General features: G+C 60.7%; 2 protein-coding genes across 6 annotated transcripts; one reads left to right on the top strand and one right to left on the bottom strand.

Moving 5' to 3' along the window:
* Positions 1-160: 160 nt before the first annotated feature.
* On the top strand, positions 161-6,886 carry NIT1 (nitrilase 1). 4 transcript variants are annotated; one of them, XM_039718199.1, is made up of 7 exons: positions 161-179; positions 389-515; positions 1,519-1,788; positions 2,963-3,089; positions 3,711-3,893; positions 4,554-4,679; positions 6,224-6,886. In XM_039718199.1, exons 2-7 carry the CDS (start codon positions 397-399, stop codon positions 6,491-6,493), a joined length of 1,095 nt encoding a protein of 364 aa, XP_039574133.1. In that variant the 5' UTR covers positions 161-179; positions 389-396; the 3' UTR covers positions 6,494-6,886. The 4 variants fall into 4 exon arrangements, with proteins under 4 accessions (XP_039574133.1, XP_039574132.1, XP_039574135.1 ...); XM_039718198.1 differs by lacking the exon at positions 161-179 and having other exon boundaries at positions 349-515; XM_039718201.1 differs by lacking the exons at positions 161-179; positions 6,224-6,886 and adding an exon at positions 4,951-5,092 and having other exon boundaries at positions 349-515.
* Positions 6,887-8,627: 1,741 nt separating this feature from the next.
* Positions 8,628-17,384, bottom strand: DEDD (death effector domain containing). Of its 2 annotated transcripts, XM_039718204.1 has the most exons (6): positions 17,193-17,384; positions 15,265-15,417; positions 12,853-13,213; positions 11,816-11,923; positions 10,631-10,777; positions 8,628-9,383 (listed from the first exon to the last, which is right to left on the bottom strand). In XM_039718204.1, exons 3-6 carry the CDS (start codon positions 13,205-13,207, stop codon positions 9,007-9,009), a joined length of 987 nt encoding a protein of 328 aa, XP_039574138.1. In that variant the 5' UTR covers positions 13,208-13,213; positions 15,265-15,417; positions 17,193-17,384; the 3' UTR covers positions 8,628-9,006. The 2 variants fall into 2 exon arrangements, with proteins under 2 accessions (XP_039574138.1, XP_039574136.1); XM_039718202.1 differs by lacking the exon at positions 15,265-15,417.
* Positions 17,385-18,890: the final 1,506 nt, after the last annotated feature.

Raw genomic sequence — 18,890 nt, 5'->3', positions numbered from 1 at the left:
TGGCCGCGCTGCCGCCGGCGGGGAATGTGCGGGAATGGGGCGAGGTTTTGGGGGGCTGGGGCACTTTGGGATCAACACTGGGGCAGCTGGGGGGGAGCTGAGGACATTTGTGGGGTTCAGGGGCAGTTTGGGGTCACACCTGGGGCAGTTTGGGAGTTATGGGGCAGTTTTGGGGGGGGGTTCCAGCCATGTCACCCCCTCCCCAATTCGGGGTGTCCCCCCCCAGGCTGAGGGTGGCCCCCCGGGCCCTGCTGTGCTGCCCCCCGAGAGCCTCGAGAGCCCCCCACAGCTCCAGCACCGCGGGCAGGTACGGGGGGACCCCAAAAACCTGCAGTTTGGGGTCACACCTGGGGCAGTTTGGGGGTTCAGGGGCAGTTTTGGGGGGGGGTTCCAGCCATGTCACCCCCTCCCCAATTCGGGGTGTCCCCCCCCAGGCTGAGGGTGGCCCCCCGGGCCCTGCTGTGCTGCCCCCCGAGAGCCTCGAGAGCCCCCCAGAGCTCCAGCACCACGGGCAGGTACGGGGGGACCCCAAAAACACCCCAAAAACCCTGTGGAGAACCCCAAAAACCCCATGGGAACCCTAAAAACCCCATAGAAAACCCCACGGGGGACCTCAAAAAGCTCAGAGGGGGCTGAGGGTGACCCTGGGGGTGGCCCCAGGTGGGTGGGAGAGGTTCAAGAGTGACCCTGCTCCCCTTTTGGGTCACCTGGGGGTGTCCCTGTCCCCAAGGGGGTGACCCCAGTCCCCGTGAGGTGCCCTTGGTGTCCCCTCCCCACAGCCCCGTGGCCATGGCAGTGTCCTCGTGTCACTGTGAGGTCCCCTCAGTGTCCCCTCCCTGCAGCCATGGCGGTGTCCCCAGGCCCATTGGTGTCCCCCTGTCCCTCCAAGTCCCTTCAGTGTCCCCTCCCCGCAGCCCCGTGGCCATGGCAGCGCCCCCAGACCCATTGGTGTCCCCAGACCGATTGGTGTCCCCTGTCCCTCTGAGGTCCCCTCAGTGTCCCATGGCCATGGCGGTGTCCCCAGGCCCGTCAGTGTCCCCCTGTCCCTCCGAGTCCCTCACGGTGTCCCCTCCTTGGCCATGGCAGTGTCCCCAGCCCCTGCAGTGTCCCCAGACCCAGCAATGTCCCCCAGTCCCTCACGGTGTCCCCTCCCTGCAGCCCTGTGGCCATGGCATTGCCCCCAGCCCCCTCAGTGTCCCCCAGTCCCTCACGGTGTCCCCTCCCCACAGCCCCCCAGCCATGGCAGTGCCCCCAGATGCTGTAGTGTCCCTCTGTCCCTCTGAGTCCCCATGGTGTCCCCAGGTTGATCAGTGTCCCCCAGTCCCCCACGGAGTCCCCAGACCCATTGGTGTCCTCAGCTCCCTCAGTGTCCCCCAGTCTCTCACAAGTGTCCCCAGGCCCTCGCGGTGCCCCCAGCCCCCTCAGTGTCCCCCAGTCCCTCACAGTGTCCCCAGTCCCTCACGGTGTCCCCAGGCCCATCGGTGTCCCCTGGTCCCTCACGGTGTCCCCTCCCCGCAGCCCTGTGGCCATGGCAGCCCCCCCAGCCCCCGCGGTGTCCCCAGGCCCCCCGGGCGGGCTGGTGGCGGTGGCGCAGGTGACGAGCACGGCGGACAAGGAGCACAACTGGCGGCAGTGCTCGGCGCTGGTGCGGCGCGCGGCGGCCGCGGGGGCCCGCGCCGTGTTCCTGCCCGAGGCCTTCGACTTCATCGGGGACAGTCCCCAGCACAGCCTGGCGCTGGCAGAGCCCCTGCACGGGGACACCGTGCGGCGCTACCGCCAGCTGGCCAGGTACGGGCACCGCGGGCACCGCGTCGCCGGGGTGGCAGCGTGGGCACCAGGGGATGGCACTGTGTGCCACCAGGGGTGGCACTGTGTGTACCCAGGGGTGGCATCGTGTGTACCCAGGGACGGCACCGTGTGTCACCAGGGGTGGCACCGTGTGTACCCAGGGGATGGCACTGTGTGTCACCAGGGGATGTCACTGTGTGTACCCAGGGGTGGCACCGTGTGTACCCAGGGGATGGCACCGTGTGTCACCAGGGGATGGCACCGTGTGTCCCCAGGGGATGGCACTGTGTGTCACCAGGGGATGGCACCGTGTGTACCCAGGGGATGGCACTGTGTGTCACCAGGGGTGGCATAGTGTGTACCCAGGGATGGCAGCGTGTGTCACCAGGGGTGGCACCGTGTGTACCCAGGGGATGGCACTGTGTGTCACCAGGGGATGTCACTGTGTGTACCCAGGGGTGGCACCGTGTGTACCCAGGGGATGGCACTGTGTGTCACCAGGGGTGGCACCGTGTGTCATGAGGGGATGTCACTGTGTGTCCCCAGGAGTGTCACAGTGTGTCATCAGGGATTGTCAGTGTGTGTCACCAGGGATGGCACCGTGTGTCACCAGGGGTGGCACTGTGGTTACCAGGGGTGTCGCTGTGTGTACCCAGGGGATGGCACCGTGTGTCACCAGGGGTGTCGCTGTGTGTCACCAGGGGATGGCACCGTGTGTACCCAGGGGTGGCACTGTGTGTCCCCAGGAGTGTCACAGTGTGTCATCAGGGATTGTCAGTGTGTGTCACCAGGGGTGGCACCGCGTGTCCCCAGGAGTGTCACAGTGTGTCATCAGGGATTGTCAGTGTGTGTCACCAGGGGTGGCACTGTGTGTCACCAGGGATTGTCTGTGTGTGTCACCAGGGGATGGCACCGTGTGTACCCAGGGGATGGCACTGTGTGTACCCAGAGAATGTGATGGTGTGTCCCCAGGGGTGGCACCGTGGTCACCAGGAGTGTCACTGTGTGTCCCCTGAGCTGTCACTGTGTGTCACCAGGGATGGCACCGTGTGTCCCCGGGGAATGTCACCCTGTGTCCCCAGGGAATGTGATCTTGTGTCCCATGGGGATGTCAGTGTGTGTCCCCAGGCCGTGTCCCTCTGTGTCCCCAGGGAGTGTCACCATTTGTCCCCAGGCCGTGTCCCTCTGTGTCCCCAGGGAATGTGACGTGTGGCTCTCCCTCGGTGGCTTCCACGAGCGTGGCCAGGACTGGGACAGCACCGGCCGCATCTACAACTGTCACCTGCTGCTGGACAGCTCGGGTGGGACACGGCCTTCCTGAGCCCTGCGCCCCCTCGTGCCACCCCGCGTCCCCCAGGCCTGTGTCCCCAACCCTTGGCTGTCCCCGTGTCCCCACATGTGCCACCATTCCCAACCCCCCTGTGGCTGTCCCTGGGGTGGCTGTCCCCAGGCGCGCTGGTGGCTGTCCCTGGTGTCCCCAACCCCCGTGGCTGTCCCCAACCCCGTGGTGGCTGTCCCCAGTGTCCCCAACCCCGTGGTGGCTGTCCCCAGTGTCCCCAACCCCCGTGGCTGTCCCCAGGCGCGCTGGTGGCTGTCCCCATGTCCCCAACCCCCGTGGCTGTCCCCAGGCGCGCTGGTGGCTGTCCCCATCTCCCCAACCCCCGTGGCTGTCCCCAGGCGCGCTGGTGGCTGTCCCCATGTCCCCAACCCCCGTGGCTGTCCCCAGGCGCGCTGGTGGCTGTCCCCATGTCCCCAACCCCCGTGGCTGTCCCCAGGCGCGCTGGTGGCTGTCCCCATGTCCCCAACCCCCGTGGCTGTCCCCAGGCGCGCTGGTGGCTGTCCCCATGTCCCCAACCCCCGTGGCTGTCCCCAGGCGCGCTGGTGGCTGTCCCCATGTCCCCAACCCCCGTGGCTGTCCCCAGGCGCGCTGGTGGCTGTCCCCATGTCCCCAACCCCCGTGGCTGTCCCCAGGCGCGCTGGTGGCCGCGTACCGCAAGCTGCACCTGTTTGACGCGGCGCTGCCGGGGGCGCCGGCGCTGTGCGAGAGCTCCTTCACCAACCCTGGCCGGGAGCTGCTGCCCCCCATCGACACCCCCGTGGGCAAGGTACGGCCCTGCCCCTGTCCCCTGCTGTCCCCAAGTGTCCCCAAGTGTCCCCTGCCCTCGCTGATCCCCGGTGTTCCCAGAGAAACCTGGGGCTGGCCGTGTGTCACAGCCTGAGCTGGCCCTGCCCCAATCCTAACCCAGCCCTGAACCCAACCCTGACCCCACAATGCCCAGGGTGTCCCCAAGTGTCCCTGGGTGTCCCCAAGTGTCCCCAAGTGTCCCTGGGTGTCCCCTGCCCTCACTGACCCCGGTATTCCCAGAGAAAACCTGGGATTGGCCGAGTGCTGTGGCCTGTGGGTCCTGGAGCTGGCCCTGTCCTGACCCTCACCCCTGACCCCCCATGGCCCCGGAGTGTCCCCAGCTGTCCCCAATGTCCCCTCCCTGTTGGGTGTCCCCTGCCCTCACTGACCCCGGTATTCCCAGAGAAACCTGGGATTGGCCGAGTGCTGTGGCCTGTGGGTCCTGGAGCTGGCCCTGTCCTGACCCTCACCCCTGACCCCCCATGGCCCCAGGGTGTCCCCAGCTGTCCCCAATGTCCCCTCCCTGTCCCCCAGGTGGGGCTGGCCGTGTGCTATGACCTGCGTTTCCCGGAGCTGGCCCAGGCCCAGGGCTGTCCCCAGTGTCCCCAGCTGTCCCCAATGTCCCCTCCCTGTCCCCCAGGTGGGGCTGGCCGTGTGCTATGACCTGCGTTTCCCGGAGCTGGCCCAGGCCCTGCGCGGGGCCGGTGCCCAAATCCTGACCTACCCCTCGGCCTTCACCGTGCCCACCGGAGCCGCGCACTGGGAGGTGAGGGGGCACCCCGGGGGGCTTGGGGACACCCCAGGGGGCTTGGGGACACCCCCCGGGGGGCTTGGGGACACCCCGGGGGGCTTGGGGACACCCCCGGGGGGCTTGGGGACACCCACAGGGGTGTTGCAGACATTCCGGGAGGGGTCTGGGGGCACCCTGGGGGGAGTGGGGACACCCACACCCTGAGGAGGGTTTGGGGTGCCTGTGCCATTGAGCGCCCCCCATGTCCCCTGGTTCTGTCCCCTGGGTGACACCGCTGTCCCTGCAGGTGCTGCTGTGTGCCCATGCCCCCTGTGTCCCTCTCGGTGACACCAGTGTCCCTTTCCAGTGACACTGCTGTCCCCTCAGGTGCTGCTGTGTGCCTGTGTCATTGAGTGTCCCCTGGGTGACAGCACTGTCCCCTCAAGTGCTGCTGTGTGCCCGTGTCATTGAGTGTCCCCCGGGTGACACCGCTGTCCCCCTGGGTGACAGCACGGGGCACCCCGGGGGGCTTGGGGACCCCCCAGGGGGCTTGGGGACACCCCCCGGGGGGCTTGGGGACACCCCGGGGGGCTTGGGGACACCCCCGGGGGGGCTTGGGGACACCCCGGGGGGCTTGGGGACACCCCCGGGGGGGCTTGGGGACACCCCGGGGGGCTTGGGGACACCCCCGGGGGGCTTGGGGACACCCACAGGGGTGTTGCAGACATTCCGGGAGGGGTCTGGGGGCACCCTGGGGGGAGTGGGGACACCCACACCCTGAGGAGGGTTTGGGGTGCCTGTGCCATTGAGCGCCCCCCATGTCCCCTGGTTCTGTCCCCTGGGTGACACCGCTGTCCCTGCAGGTGCTGCTGTGTGCCCATGCCCCCTGTGTCCCTCTCGGTGACACCAGTGTCCCTTTCCCGTGACACTGCTGTCCCCTCAGGTGCTGCTGCGTGCCTGTGTCCCCCCATGTCCCCATGGGTGACACCGCTGTCCCCCTGGGTGACAGCACTGTCCCCTCAAGTGCTGCTGTGTGCCCGTGTCATTGAGTGTCCCCCGGGTGACACCGCTGTCCCCCTGGGTGACAGCACTGTCCCGTAGGTGCTGCTGTGTGCCTGTGACCCCTGTGCCCCCCATGTCCCCTTGGTGCCACCACTGTCCCCGCAGGTGCTGTGTGTGCCCATGCCATCAAGTGTCCCCCTGGGTGACACCACTGTCCCCTCAAGTGCTGCTGTGTGCCCGTGCCATCGAGTGTCCCCCTTGGTGACACCGCTGTCCCCTCAGATGCTGCTGCATGCCCATACCCCCCCATGTCCCCTGGGTGACACCGCTGTCCCCGCAGGTGCTGTGTGCGCCATGTCCCCCTGGGTGACAGCACTGTCCCCTCAGGTGCTGCTGCGTGCTCATGCCCCCTGTGCCCCCCATGTCCCCTTGGTGCCACCACTGTCCCCACAGGTGCTGTGTGTTCCCATGCCCCCCATGTCCCCTGGGTGACACCGCTGTCCCCTCAGGTGCTGCTGCGTGCCCCCATGCCCCCTGTGCCCCCCATGTCCCCCTGGGTGACACTGCTGTCCCCTCAGGTGCTGCTGCGTGCCCGTGCCATCGAGTGCCAGTGCTACGTGGTGGCCGCGGCGCAGACCGGCCGCCACAACGCCGGCCGCGCGTCCTTCGGCCACTCGCTGGTGGCCGACCCCTGGGGCACCGTGGTGGCCCAGTGCCACGAGGGGCCGGGGCTGTGCCTGGCCCACATCGACCTGGCCTACCTGGAGCAGGTGCGGAGGGAGCTGCCCGTGCACGGCCACCGCCGCGGGGACATCTACGGGGCCCTGCCGGGGACACCGGGGACGTGACGGCGCCGCTCGGCCAAACCCGCCTGGAAATTGTACTGGGTTTGCTCTTCTGTGCCCAGAGTGGGATGGCACCACGTGTGCCCCCTTTCTGTTTGGGGGTGTCAAATCTCCATCAATATAGCCCTGAATCGGCCCCAAATCTGCACCAATTCAGCCCCAAATCTGCACCAATTCAGCCCAAAGTCAGCTCCAAATCAGCCCCAAATCTGCACCAATTCAGCCCCAAATCTGCCCTTTTATTCCCAAAATTGAATGGTAGAATGTGTCTCCCTTTTCTTTATTGGGGGTCCCAAATCTCCCCCAAATTAGTCCCACCTCTGCATTAATTCAGCCCCAAATATTCCCCCAAATCAGTCCCAAATCTGCACCAATTCAGCCCAAAATCAGCCCCAAATCTGCACCAATCCAGCCCCAAATCTGCACCAATTCAGCCCTAAATCAGCCCCAAATCTGCACCAATCCAGCCCCAAATCTGCACCAAGTCAGCCCCAAATCTGTACCAAGTCAGCCCAAAGTCAGCCCCAAATTAGCCCCAAGTCTGCACCAATTCAGCCCCAAATCTGCACCAATTCAGCCCCAAATCAGCACCAAATCAGCACCAATTCAGCCCCAAATCTGCACCAATTCAGCCCCAAATCAGTCCCAAGTCAGCCCAAAGTCAGCCCCAAATCAGTCCCAAATCTGCCCTTTTAGTCCCAAAATGGAACGGCACAACATGTCCCCCCTTTCTCTTTGTGGGTGTCAAATTTCCATCAATTCAACCCCAAATCTGCACCAATTCAGCCCCAAATCTGCCCTTTTATTCCCAAAATTGAATGGTAGAATGTGTCTCCCTTTTCTTTATTGGGGGTCCCAAAAGCCCCAAATCTGCACCAATTCAGCCCCAAATCTGCCCTTTTGTCCCCAAAATGGAATGGAACAATGTGTCCCCCCCTTTTCTTTATTGGGGGTCCCAAATCAGCCCCAAATCTCCAACTCGGCCCTAAATCAACCCCAAATGTCCCACAAATCAGCCCCAAATCTCCATTAATTCAGCCCCAAATATTCCCCCAAATCTCCATCAACTCAGCCCTAAATCAGCCCCAAATCTGCCCTTTTTATCCCCAAAACTGAATGGCACAATGTGTCCTCCCTGCTCTTTTTGGGGTCCCAATTCAGCCCCAAATTTGCTCCAATTCTGCCTCAATTTAGTCCAAAACTGACCCTGAATCTGCCCCAAATCTGCTCTAATTCACCCCAAAACGTGCATCAATTCAACCCCAAATCTTCCCCAATTCACCCCAAATTTGCACTGAATCAGCACTTTTGTCCCCAAAAGGGATTTCTTTTTTGGGGGGGGGTTCCCATTTTTTGGGGGGTGTTCTGAGGGGAGGAATTTCTTTTTATTGAAATTTGAAAAATACAAAAATCCCAGAAAATTACCTCAAAGTGTGGAGGAATTTTGGGATGGGAGGGATTGGGGACAACCCTGAAACCCCCAAGTGCTGGGTGGGAATGAGGGAAAAAACAAGGAAAATGGGAAAAAACCTTCATCCCTGTTGGGTTTTGGGGGAAAATGGGGATTTTTTTGGGGGGGGAACAGGGATTTTGAGGAGGAAAATGGGAATTTGGGGGAAATTGCCATTTGCTTTTTGTCGTTTTTAATGGATATAAAAGAGGGAAAATGAGGGGAAAAACGTGGAAAACACAAAGAAGAGGAATTTGATAAGGAAATTGAGGAATTGATGGGGAAATTGAGGAATTCTGGAATATTCCACACCCCCAATCCCCAAATCCCAGCACCAATGGGATTTTTTGCCTTTTCATCACCATTTTTAATGGATACAAAAGAAAAGAAAATAGGGAAAAAACATGGAAAACATAAAGAGAATGAGGAATTGACAGGGAAAAGTGAGGAATTCTGGAATATTCCACACCCCCAATCCCCAAATCCCAGCACCAATGGGATTTTTTGCCTTTTCATCACCATTTTTAATGGATACAAAAGAAAAAACGAGAGGAAAAACACGAGGAGAACCCATCAGGACCCCAAAAGCACCAAATCCTGGAATATCCCCCAGCTCCACCCCAGAACATTCCATTGTTCCTGGGCTTCCCACACCTCAAATCCCCAATTCTGACTGCGCTGCACCAATGGGATTTTTGCCTTTTTCTCACCATTTTTAATGGATAAAAAAGAAAACAGGGAGAAAACATGGAAAACACAAGGAGGAACTGACAGGGAAAAGTGAGGAATTCCGGAATATTCCACACCCCCAATCCCCAAATCCCAGCGTGTCGCACCAATGGGATTTTTGCCTTTTCATCACCATTTTTAATGGATACAAAAGAAAAAACAGGAGGGAAAACACAAGGAGAACCCATCAGGACCCCCAAAAAGCTCCCGGAATCCCCCACACCTCCACCCCTCCCCAAATCCGTGAGCGGGCACCTCCGCGGAAGAGGAAAAAAAAACCAAAAAATCCCGGGAAAAAAAACCAAAAAAAAACCCCCAAAAACTGGGGGTGGATCCCTCAGGGAGCCGTGTGGAGCATCAAGTTCCTGAGGAGTTTCTGGCGGCCCAGCTCGTAATCCTCCTCGTCCACGTTGACCAGCAGCTTGATGGCCTCGTGGCCCACGGCCTGTTTGAGCGAGTCCGTGATGAAGACGCCCTTGAGGGCCTCCAGGAGGGAGCCGTTGATGTAATCCCGCCAGAAGGCGTCGAGGTAGGTGAGCTCCGAGAATTTGATGTCGCAGATGATGGAGCCCAAATCCCGGGATTTCAGGATGGTGTTGGCCTGGTTGAAGCGCTCGAACTGGCGCTCCAGCGGGTCCTGCTTGTTGGAGAAGACGTTGCCGTGCAGGGCGGAGTCGTGCTGGCAGTACTCGGCACGCACGCGCAGGCGGATGTCTGGGGGGGGGAAATGGGGTTAGGGGGTGTGGGATTGGGGTTCAAGGGGTTTGGGATTGGGGAATGTGGGGTTTAGGGGGTTTGGGGTTGAGGGGAATGTGGGGGTTGGGGGCAATGTGGATCCCAATCCCAATCCCATATTCCCAATCCCACAATCCCGATCCCAATCCCCCCTCACCACAGGTCTGTTTCTCCCTGGGGTTTGGGGTTGGGGGAATGTGGGGTTTAGGGGTTTGGGATTGAGGGGAATGTGGGGTTTAGGTATGGGATTTAAGGGGTTTGGGATTGGGGGGAAAATGTGGGGTTTAAGAGGTTTGGGATTGGGGAGATATGTGGGGTTTAGGGGGTTTGAGATTGAGGGGAACGTGGGGCTTAGGGGATTTGGGAATGGGGGAATGTGCAGTTTAGGGATTGGGGGAAATGTGGGAAATTTTCCCAGTCTTGGGATGTCTCATGCATTGGGGATCCCAATCCTAATTCTGTATTCCCAATACCAAATCCCCATTTACCGCAGGTCTGTTTCTCCCTGGGGATCCCAATCCCAATCCCAATCCCAATCCCAATCCCGATCCCCCTCACCGCAGGTCTGTTTCTCCCCGGGGATCCCAATCCCAATCCCACATTCCCAATCCCACATTTCCGATCCCAAACCCCCCTCACCGCAGGTCTGTTTCTCCTTGGGGTCGGGGGTCGCTGACTTCCTGCGTTTCCGTTGGCTCCCGAGGAGGCTCCGGGCCCGGCCCGGGCGCTTGGGGCCCAGCTGGGGCCCCCCCGGGGGGCAGCACAGGGACGGGTGGGGGGCAGGCACTGGGACACGGGGAGAGATTGGGTCACTGAAGGGGAATGTGGGGGTTGGGGGCAATGTGGATCCCAATCCCAATCCCATATTCCCAATCCCACAATCCCGATCCCAATCCCCCCTCACCACAGGTCTGTTTCTCCCTGGGGATCCCAATCCCAATCCCCAATCCCAAACCCCCTCACCGCAGGTCTCTTTCTCCCTGGGGATCCCAATCCCCTATTCCCATATTCCCAATCCCAATCCCACAATCCCAATCCCGATGCCCCTCACCGCAGGTCTGTTTCTCCCTGGGGATCCCAATCCCAATCCCAATCCCAATCCCAATCCCAATCCCAATCCCAATCCCAATCCCGATCCCCCTCACCGCAGGTCTGTTTCTCCCCGGGGATCCCAATCCCAATCCCACATTCCCAATCCCACATTCCCGATCCCAAACCCCCCTCACCGCAGGTCTGTTTCTCCTTGGGGTCGGGGGTCGCTGACTTCCTGCGTTTCCGTTGGCTCCCGAGGAGGCTCCGGGCCCGGCCCGGGCGCTTGGGGCCCAGCTGGGGCCCCCCCGGGGGGCAGCACAGGGACGGGTGGGGGGCAGGCACTGGGAACAGGGGGGCACAAATGGGTCAGGGACCCCAAATCCAACCCCACAGACCCCAAATCCATCCAGGGAACCCCAAATCCATCCATTAGGTCTGGGCACAGTCCCCCAAACCCAGAGCGCTGAGAGGCTCCGGGGTCGGGAACTTTGGGATGACCCCAAATGGGAGTGATGATCCCAAAGGGGGGTGAAGATCCCAAATACAGGGACGGGTGGGGGGCAGGCACTGGGACACGGGGAGAGATTGGGTCACTGACCCCAAATCCAACCCCACAGACCCCAAATCCATCCCAAATCCACCCCTGGGGGCAGCACAGGGACAGGTGGGGGGCAGGCACTGGGACACGGGGGGCATAAATGGGTTAGGGACCCCAAATCCATCCAGGGAACCCCAAATCCATCCAGGGAACCCCAAACCCATCCATTAGGTCTGGGCACAGTCCCCCAAACCCAGAGCGCTGAGAGGCTCCGGGGTCGGGAACTTTGGGATGACCCCAAATGGGAGTGATGATCCCAAAGGGGGGTGAAGATCCCAAATGAGGGTGCATGACCCCAAAAGAGGGTGATGATCCCAAATGGGGGGGTGACAATGATCCCATGGAGAGCTGGTGACCCCAAAAGGGGACGGTGACCCCAAAGGGTGACGATGACCCCAAAATGGGGTGACAATGACCCCAAAAGGGGACGGTGACCCCAAAGGGTGACGATGATCCCAAATGGGGGTGACAATGACCTCAAAAGGGGACAGTGACCCCAAAGGGTGACAGTGACCCCAAACGGGGGTGACAGTGACCCCGAGGGGTCCGTACCTGATTTGTGGGGGTGGCCGAGGCCGGGCGGGGCCCCCCCGGGCGCGCGGGGGGTGACGTAGCGAATGGACGTCTCCTCCAGGTACTTGTCCACCAGGTCCGGGCACACTGGGAACGGCACAGGAACGTCACGGGGACGGCACGGGGACGTACCTCAAAAGGGGACGGTGACCCCAAAGGGTGACGACGACCCCAAAAGGGGGTGACAGTGACCCCGAGGGGCCCGTACCTGATTTGTGGGGGTGGCCGAGGCCGGGCGGGGCCCCCCCGGGCGCGCGGGGGGTGACGTAGCGGATGGACGTCTCCTCCAGGTACTTGTCCACCAGGTCCGGGCACACTGGGAACGGGAACGGCACGGGGACGTCACGGGGACGTCATGGGATCGTCACGGGGACGCCACGGGGATGGCAGATGATGGTGTGACCCCAATAGCCCCACACGCTGTGGCAGTGACCCCATATATCGCGATATATCGTGACATATCGCGCCAGGCACTCACCCGGGCGCTGCCTCTTGAGGCTGACTAGGGCAGCAGGTCATGGCAGGTGACGATGTCACCCCAATACCCCCATACACCGTGACAGTGACCCCATATATCGCGATATATCACGACATATCACGACAGGCACTCACCGGGGCGCCGCCTCTTGAGGCTGATGCAGGGCAGCAGGTCGTGGTGGGTGACGATGTCACCCCGATACCCCCATACCCTGATACACTGACCCCGTATATCGCGATATATCGCGACATATCACGACAGGCACTCACCAGGGCGCCGCCTCTTGAGGCTGACGTAGGGCAGCAGGTCGTGGCGGGTGATGATGTCACCCCAATACCCACATACCCTGACACACTGACCCCGTATATCGCGATATATCGCGCCAGGCACTCACCAGGGCGCCGCCTCTTGAGGCTGACGTAGGGCAGCAGGTCATGGTGGGTGATGATGTCACCCCAATATCCCCATACCCTGACACACTGACCCCGTATATTGCGATATATCGTGACATATCGCACCAGGCACTCACCGGGGCGCTGCCTCTTGAGGCTGACGCAGGGCAGCAGGTCGTGGCGGGTGACAGTGACCCCATATATCGCGATATATCGTGACATATCGCGCCAGGCACTCACCGGGGCGCCGCCTCTTGAGGCTGACGTAGGGCAGCAGGTCGTGGCGGGTGATGATGTCACCCCGATACCCCCATACACCGTGACAGTGACCCCATATATCGCGATATATCGTGACATATCGCGGCAGGCACTCACCGGGGCGCCGCCTCTTGAGGCTGACGTAGGGCAGCAGGTCGTGGCGGGTGATGATGCGCAGCAGCTGCAGCAGCTGCCGCAGGTTGCTCTCGTCGCAGCGGCCCTGGCGCTCCAGGGCCAGCAGGAAGTCGCGGCCCGAGCGGATGCGGCCGCGCTCGGCCTCGTCCAGCACGTCCACGAAGAGGAAGGAGAGCACGCGCACGTCGCGGTGCGTCAGCTGCGCGCCCACGATGTCGAACATGCGGTGCAGCGAGTACAGCCCCTGCTCGCGCTCGCCCGGCTCCTCGGGCCACGGCACCGCGCCCGCGCTGCCGGCAGCACCGCCAGCGCCCGCGCCGCGCTTCCGGCCCGCCATGGGCACTGTCAGTGGGACATGGCACCACTGCCACTGTCACTGCCACGCCTCCGGCCTGCCATGGGCACCTGGGGACATGGGGACAGTGGGACATGGCACTGCTGGCACTGTCACTGCCATGCTTCCAGCCCACCATGGGCACCTGGGGACACGGGGACACAGGGTCAGTGGGACATGGCACTGCTGGCACTGCCATGCTTCTGGCCCACCATGGGCACTTGGGGACACGGGGACATGGGGTCAGTGGGACACGGGGTCAGTGGGACATGGCACCACTGGCACTGCCAGCGCTGCACTTCTGACCCGCCATGGGCACCTGGGGACACGGGGACATGGGGTCAGTGCCACACGGGGACATGGGACACGGGGTCAGTGGGACATGGCACCACTGGCACTGCCAGCGCTGCACTTCTGACCCGCCATGGGCACCTGGGGACACGGGGACATGGGGTCAGTGCCACACGGGGACATGGGACACGGGGTCAGTGGGACATGGCACCACTGGCACTGTCACTGCCATGCCTCTGGCCCACCATGGGCACCTGGGGACAGGGGGACATGGGACACGGGGTCAATGGGACATGGCACCGCTGCCACTGCCGTGCTTCCGGCCCGCCATGGGCACCTGGGGACAGGGGGACACGGGGTCAGTGGGACATGGCACCACTGGCAATGCCATGCTTCTGACCTGCCATGGGCACCTGAGGACAGGGGGACACAGGGACATGGAGTCAGTGGGACATGGCACCACTGGCACTGCCAGCGCCGTGCTTCCGGCCCGCCATGGGCACCTGGGATCACGGGGACATGCGACACGGGGTCAGTGAGACATGGCACCACTGGCACTGCCAGCCTGCCATGGGCACCTGGGGACACGGGGACACAGGACACGGGGTCAGTGGGACATGGTACCACTGCCACCGCCACGCTTCTGACCTGCCATGGGCACCTGAGGACAGGGGGACACAGGGACATGGGGACAGTGGGACATGGCACCGCTGCCACGCTTCCAGCCCGCCGTGGGCACTTGGGGACAGGGGGACACGGGGTCAGTGGGACATGGCACCACTGTCACAGCCAGCGCCATGCCTCCGGCCCGCCATGGGCACTTGGGGACAATGGGACAATGGGACACGGGGTCAGCAGGGGGATCCAGGACTGAGCCTGCACTGCTGGCACTGCCATCCTGTGGGGTCCCAACCCAAATCCCCGGGGTTTCAGCCAGGATCCCGACCCCACTGCCAAGGATTTTCCAGTGGGATCCTGACCCCAACCCTGGGGATTTTCCATTGGAACCCACTCAGGATCCTGACCCCAATCCCAGGGGTTTTCCTGTGGGATCCCAATCACAATCCTGGGGTTTTCCATCAGGATCCCAACCCCAATCCCAGGATTTTCTATCAGGATCCTGACCTCAATCCTGGGGATTTTCTGTTGGAATGCACTCAGGATCCCAACCCAAATCCCTGGGGTTTTCCATCAGGATCTCAACCCTAATCCCAGGGATTTTCCTCAGGATCCCAATCCTGGGGATTTTCCATCAGGATCCAGACCCCAATCCCAGAGATTTTCCATCAGGATCCCGACCCCAATCCCAGAGATTTTCCATCAGGATCCTGACCTCAATCCTGGGGATTTTCTGCTGGAATCCACTCAGGATCCCAACCCAAATCCCTGGGGTTTTCCATCAGGATCTCAACCCTAATCCCAGGGATTTTCCTCAGGATCCCAATCCTGGGGATTTTCCATCAGGATCCCAACCCCAATCTCTGCATTTTTCCATCAGGATCCCAACCCCAATCTCTGCATTTTTCCATCAGGATCCCGACCCCAATCCTGGGGATTTTCCAGCAGGATTTTGCTCAGGACCCAGCCCTGGCTCCGGCCTTTCCCTGGATACAATCTCCCAAACAAAGGGAAAACATCGGGATCAGGACAGGAACCCCCACCCACCCCCAATTCCCTGCCAGGCTCCTCTCCAAGGAGGAAATTCCCAGAAAACCCCTGGAAAAAACAACCTGGCCCCAGCTCCAGGGGGAAACAGGAATGGGAAGCACCTGGTGCCGTGATCCTGCTTTTTTTTTTAGGGAGTTTTCCTTAAAATGTCTCCTTTTTCCCTGAATTTGGGAGGTGAATTGTACAAAAATTGGGAAAAATTCTTGGATTCGTCAGCACCGACCCCCCTGGAATGATCCTGGATGGTTTTCCTCCTGTGGAAGTCAGAAAAAAGCTGGGATTTGTTGTTGTGCTCCCTGAAAATCCAAAGAAATCTGGGAAATTTTTTCTTTCCTAAAGAAATCTGGGAAAAATGAGGTTTTATGGAAGTGCTGAAAAGGGAAATGTTGGGAATTAAACTTCAAAAAAAAAAAAAATCCCGAAAAATTGTTAAATTCATTTCCAAGCAGGGAATTCTGACCGTGGAAGAGATCCTGAGATTCCCATGGTTCCCAAAATCCCAAAATCCACAGGGGTGGGAGGTGGAAATCCCAAAAATCCACGGATTTTCCTCAGAAAGAGCAGCAAAATCTCCCAGAAAAACACAAGAATCCCTTGGAAAATCCTTCCCACCCCCTCTGGAGGCTTTTCCCAGGAAGAGAATTCCGGGAGCATTCAAATAATTTCGGGATAAACGGGAAAAACGAGTTCCTGGAGCTTCCCAGGGCTCAGCCCCGCGGGATCCCTGCGGATATTTTGGGATTTTTCCCACTAAATCCAGGCCAGAATTCCACATTATCCCAGAAAACCCCAGCCTGGGTGGGGAGAAAGGCCCAAATTCCCAATTTTTGGGTGAATTTTCCGGGGGAATTGGACACGAGGGAGACTCCAGGTGAACTTTTCCCCCCCAGTTCCCGGGGACAGGAACAATTCCCAAACAACTGGGAAAAAACCCCACAAAAATTGGGATTAATCCCGAATTTTCCTCTTTTTTCTGATGAATTCCCCCTCCTAAATCCAGCGGGAATTCCCAAAAATCCATTCCCAGCCCCAGTGAAGTGGATTTTTGGGAAGAAGAGGAGCTCCAGAGGCTGGGGAGGAGGAGGAGGAGGAGGAGGAAGCTCCTGACAGAACATTCCACAGAAAACCGGCTCTTCCAGGGGCTGCAGGTCGGGAATTTGGGAATTCCCAGCCCTGGAACCAGCTGGGAATTGGGAATTTAATTCCTGAGCCTCTCCAGATCCATCAGGAGCTTCTGGATCCATCCCAGGATCCATCCCAGACCTCTCCAGCTCCATCAGGAGCTTCCGGATCCATCCCAAACTTCCCTGGATCCGTCCCAAACCCCTTTAGATCCATCAGGATCCTCTGAATCCACCCTGAGCCTCTCTGGATCCTTCTTGAACCTCCCCAGCTCCATCAGGACCCTCTGGATCCATCCCTGCATCCATCCTTGGATCCATCAGGATCCATCCCAGAGCTCTCCAGATCCATCCTGACCTTCCATGGATCCATCCCAAACCCCTCTGGATCCACCCTGAACCTCTCCGGATCCACCATGACCCTCTGGATCCATCCCTGCATCCATCCTGACTCTGTCCAGCACCATCAGGACCCTCTGGATCCATCCCAAACCCCTTGAGATCCATCCTGAACCTCTCTGGATCCATCCTTGGATCCATCAGGATCCTTTGGATCCACCCTGAACCTCTCCAGCTCCATCAGGACCCTCTGGATCCATCCCAAACCCCTCTGGATCCACCCTGAACTTCTCCACATCCATCAGGACCTCCTGGATCCATCCCAGAGCTCTCCAGATCCATCAGGATCTTCTGGATCCATCCCAAACCCCTTTGGATCCATCCCTGGATCCATCCCGAACCTCTCCAGATCCATCAGAACCTCCTGGATCCATCCCGAACCCCTCTGGATCCACCCTGAACTTCTCCACATCCATCAGGACCTCCTGGATCCATCCCAGAGCTCTCCAGATCCCTGCCCCACCCCGGACAAATCCCAAACCCGACCCCAAACCCGACCCCGGACCCACCTCGGCCGTGCCCGATCGCGGCTCCGGGGCGTCCTCGGCGCTCTCCGATCCCTTTTTTCCTCCTCCTTGCTTTTCTTTCCCAACAAATCCCCCCAAAACCAAAACAAAATAATCCCCAAAGTTCCAGAGGCCGGGATCGCTGTCAGTCCTTGCCGGAAAACTCCGGATTTTATCCCCCCCACCCCCAAAAAAAAAAAACCTTTTTAAATTATTTTTAATTTCCTAATTAATAATTTATCGAGGAAAAGCGTCGCCCTTAAGATCCGACCCCAAACCCACCTCGGCCGTGCCCGATCGCGGCTCCGGGGCGTCCTCGGCGCTCTCCGATCCCTTTTTTCCTCCTCCTTGCTTTTCTTTCCCAACAAATCCCCCCAAAACCAAAACAAAATAATCCCCAAAGTTCCAGAGGCCGGGATCGCTGTCAGTCCTTGCCGGAAAACTCCGGGCTTTTTTCCCCCCCCCCCCCCCCAAAAAAAAAAAACCTTTTTAAATTATTTTTAATTTCCTAATTAATAATTTATCGAGGAAAAGCGTCGCCCTTAAGTCATGGCCGGTTCCAGGGCGAGCATTCCCGGGGCAGGAATTCCCTGGATCGCGGATTTCTCGCGGGTTGTGCTCGCTCAAAGCCAAAAGCGCAATAAAAAACCCAAAAAAAGCTCGCTCGGCTGAAGAAATCCTCGGAATTTCATCGCGCTCCTGCTGCGCCTCAAACCCCGGGATCGCCTGACCTCGGGAGGAGCCGAAATCCCGGGGAAAAAACGGGAAAAGCGCTGTTAAATAAACAAAATACAAAAAGAAAAAAACCAAAAAACTCCGATTTGGCCGCGATTTCGGCTGAAATCGGCCCCAAATTCCAGCGAGAACGAACCAAAAGCGGGGGCCCTCCCCGTTAAAGGCCCTCAGAGCCCCGGTTCAGCCCCGGGAAGGGCCCAAAAAGCTCCGGGCAAGGCCCGGTCCGGCCCCGCCGAGCCCCGAAGGCCGCGGGGAGGCCCCGGTAAGGCCGCAAAAGGCCCCGAGCAGGCCCCGCGTCTCTCCCGGGGAGGCTCCGCTCAGGCCCCGGGGAGGCTCCGGCGGCGGCAGCGCCGCGAGGAGCGGCGGGGGGAGCGGCGGGGCCCCCCCTGCGGCCCGTCCCAGCCCGCCGAGCGCGGGGGCCCCTCCCGGCCCCTCACGGCCCCTCAGGGCCGGCCCAGCCCCGGCGCCGCCATCTTGGCTCCGTCCGCTCCGCTCCCCGCTCCCCGCGGGCGGCTCCGCCCTGACGCAACTTCCGGCAGGTCGAGGCCACGCCTCCTCCCCCGCGGCGGAGCCGCGCCCACATCCGGGCACCCCGCGCGCCCGCTGCGGCTTCACGCCCATAGGGAAACACGGGGAGGGCGGCGCCATGTTGGGTGAGGGCAACGAGGCGGCTACATCCGGGTTACCGCCGTTGGCTTCAGCGCTGTTGGTTAGCACGGGGCGGGCGCCATCTTGAGTGAGGGCAGCCTGGCAGCGCGGGGCCGCGTGGCGGCGCGGGCGCCATCTTGGAAAATGTGAGGCGGAGGCGCCGCCATCTTAACTGAGGGCAGCAAGGGGGGGGTCCGGGGGGGTTTGAGGAGATTTTGAGGATTTTTGGGGTTTTTTTGGGGATTTTTTTTTTTGAGAGTGAAGGAAGGGGTGAGGAGGGAAGGGTGGAAATGGGGGCAGGGGGGCTCCTGCGAGGGT

This window comes from Passer montanus, unplaced genomic scaffold (assembly GCF_014805655.1).
Source record: "Passer montanus isolate IOZ18808 unplaced genomic scaffold, ASM1480565v1 scaffold391, whole genome shotgun sequence".
Classification (NCBI taxonomy): domain Eukaryota; kingdom Metazoa; phylum Chordata; class Aves; order Passeriformes; family Passeridae; genus Passer; species Passer montanus.
Note: the sequence above shows the minus strand (reverse complement) of the source record. Positions and strands in the feature narration are given on the sequence as shown.

Coding starts and splice junctions, on each gene's coding strand:
- DEDD (XM_039718204.1), bottom strand. CDS start 13,207: ATGGCGGGCCGGAAGCGCGGCGCGGGCGCTGGCGGTGCTGCCGGCAGC. Junction 11,924..12,852: donor CCTCAAGAGGCGGCGCCCCG/GTGAGTGCCTGC, acceptor TCCCGTTCCCAG/TGTGCCCGGACCTGGTGGAC. Junction 10,778..11,815: donor CGGCCACCCCCACAAATCAG/GTACGGGCCCCT, acceptor CCCTGTTCCCAG/TGCCTGCCCCCCACCCGTCC.
- NIT1 (XM_039718199.1), top strand. CDS start 397: ATGTCACCCCCTCCCCAATTCGGGGTGTCCCCCCCCAGGCTGAGGGTG. Junction 516..1,518: donor AGCTCCAGCACCACGGGCAG/GTACGGGGGGAC, acceptor CCCTCCCCGCAG/CCCTGTGGCCATGGCAGCCC. Junction 1,789..2,962: donor CGCTACCGCCAGCTGGCCAG/GTACGGGCACCG, acceptor ATTTGTCCCCAG/GCCGTGTCCCTCTGTGTCCC.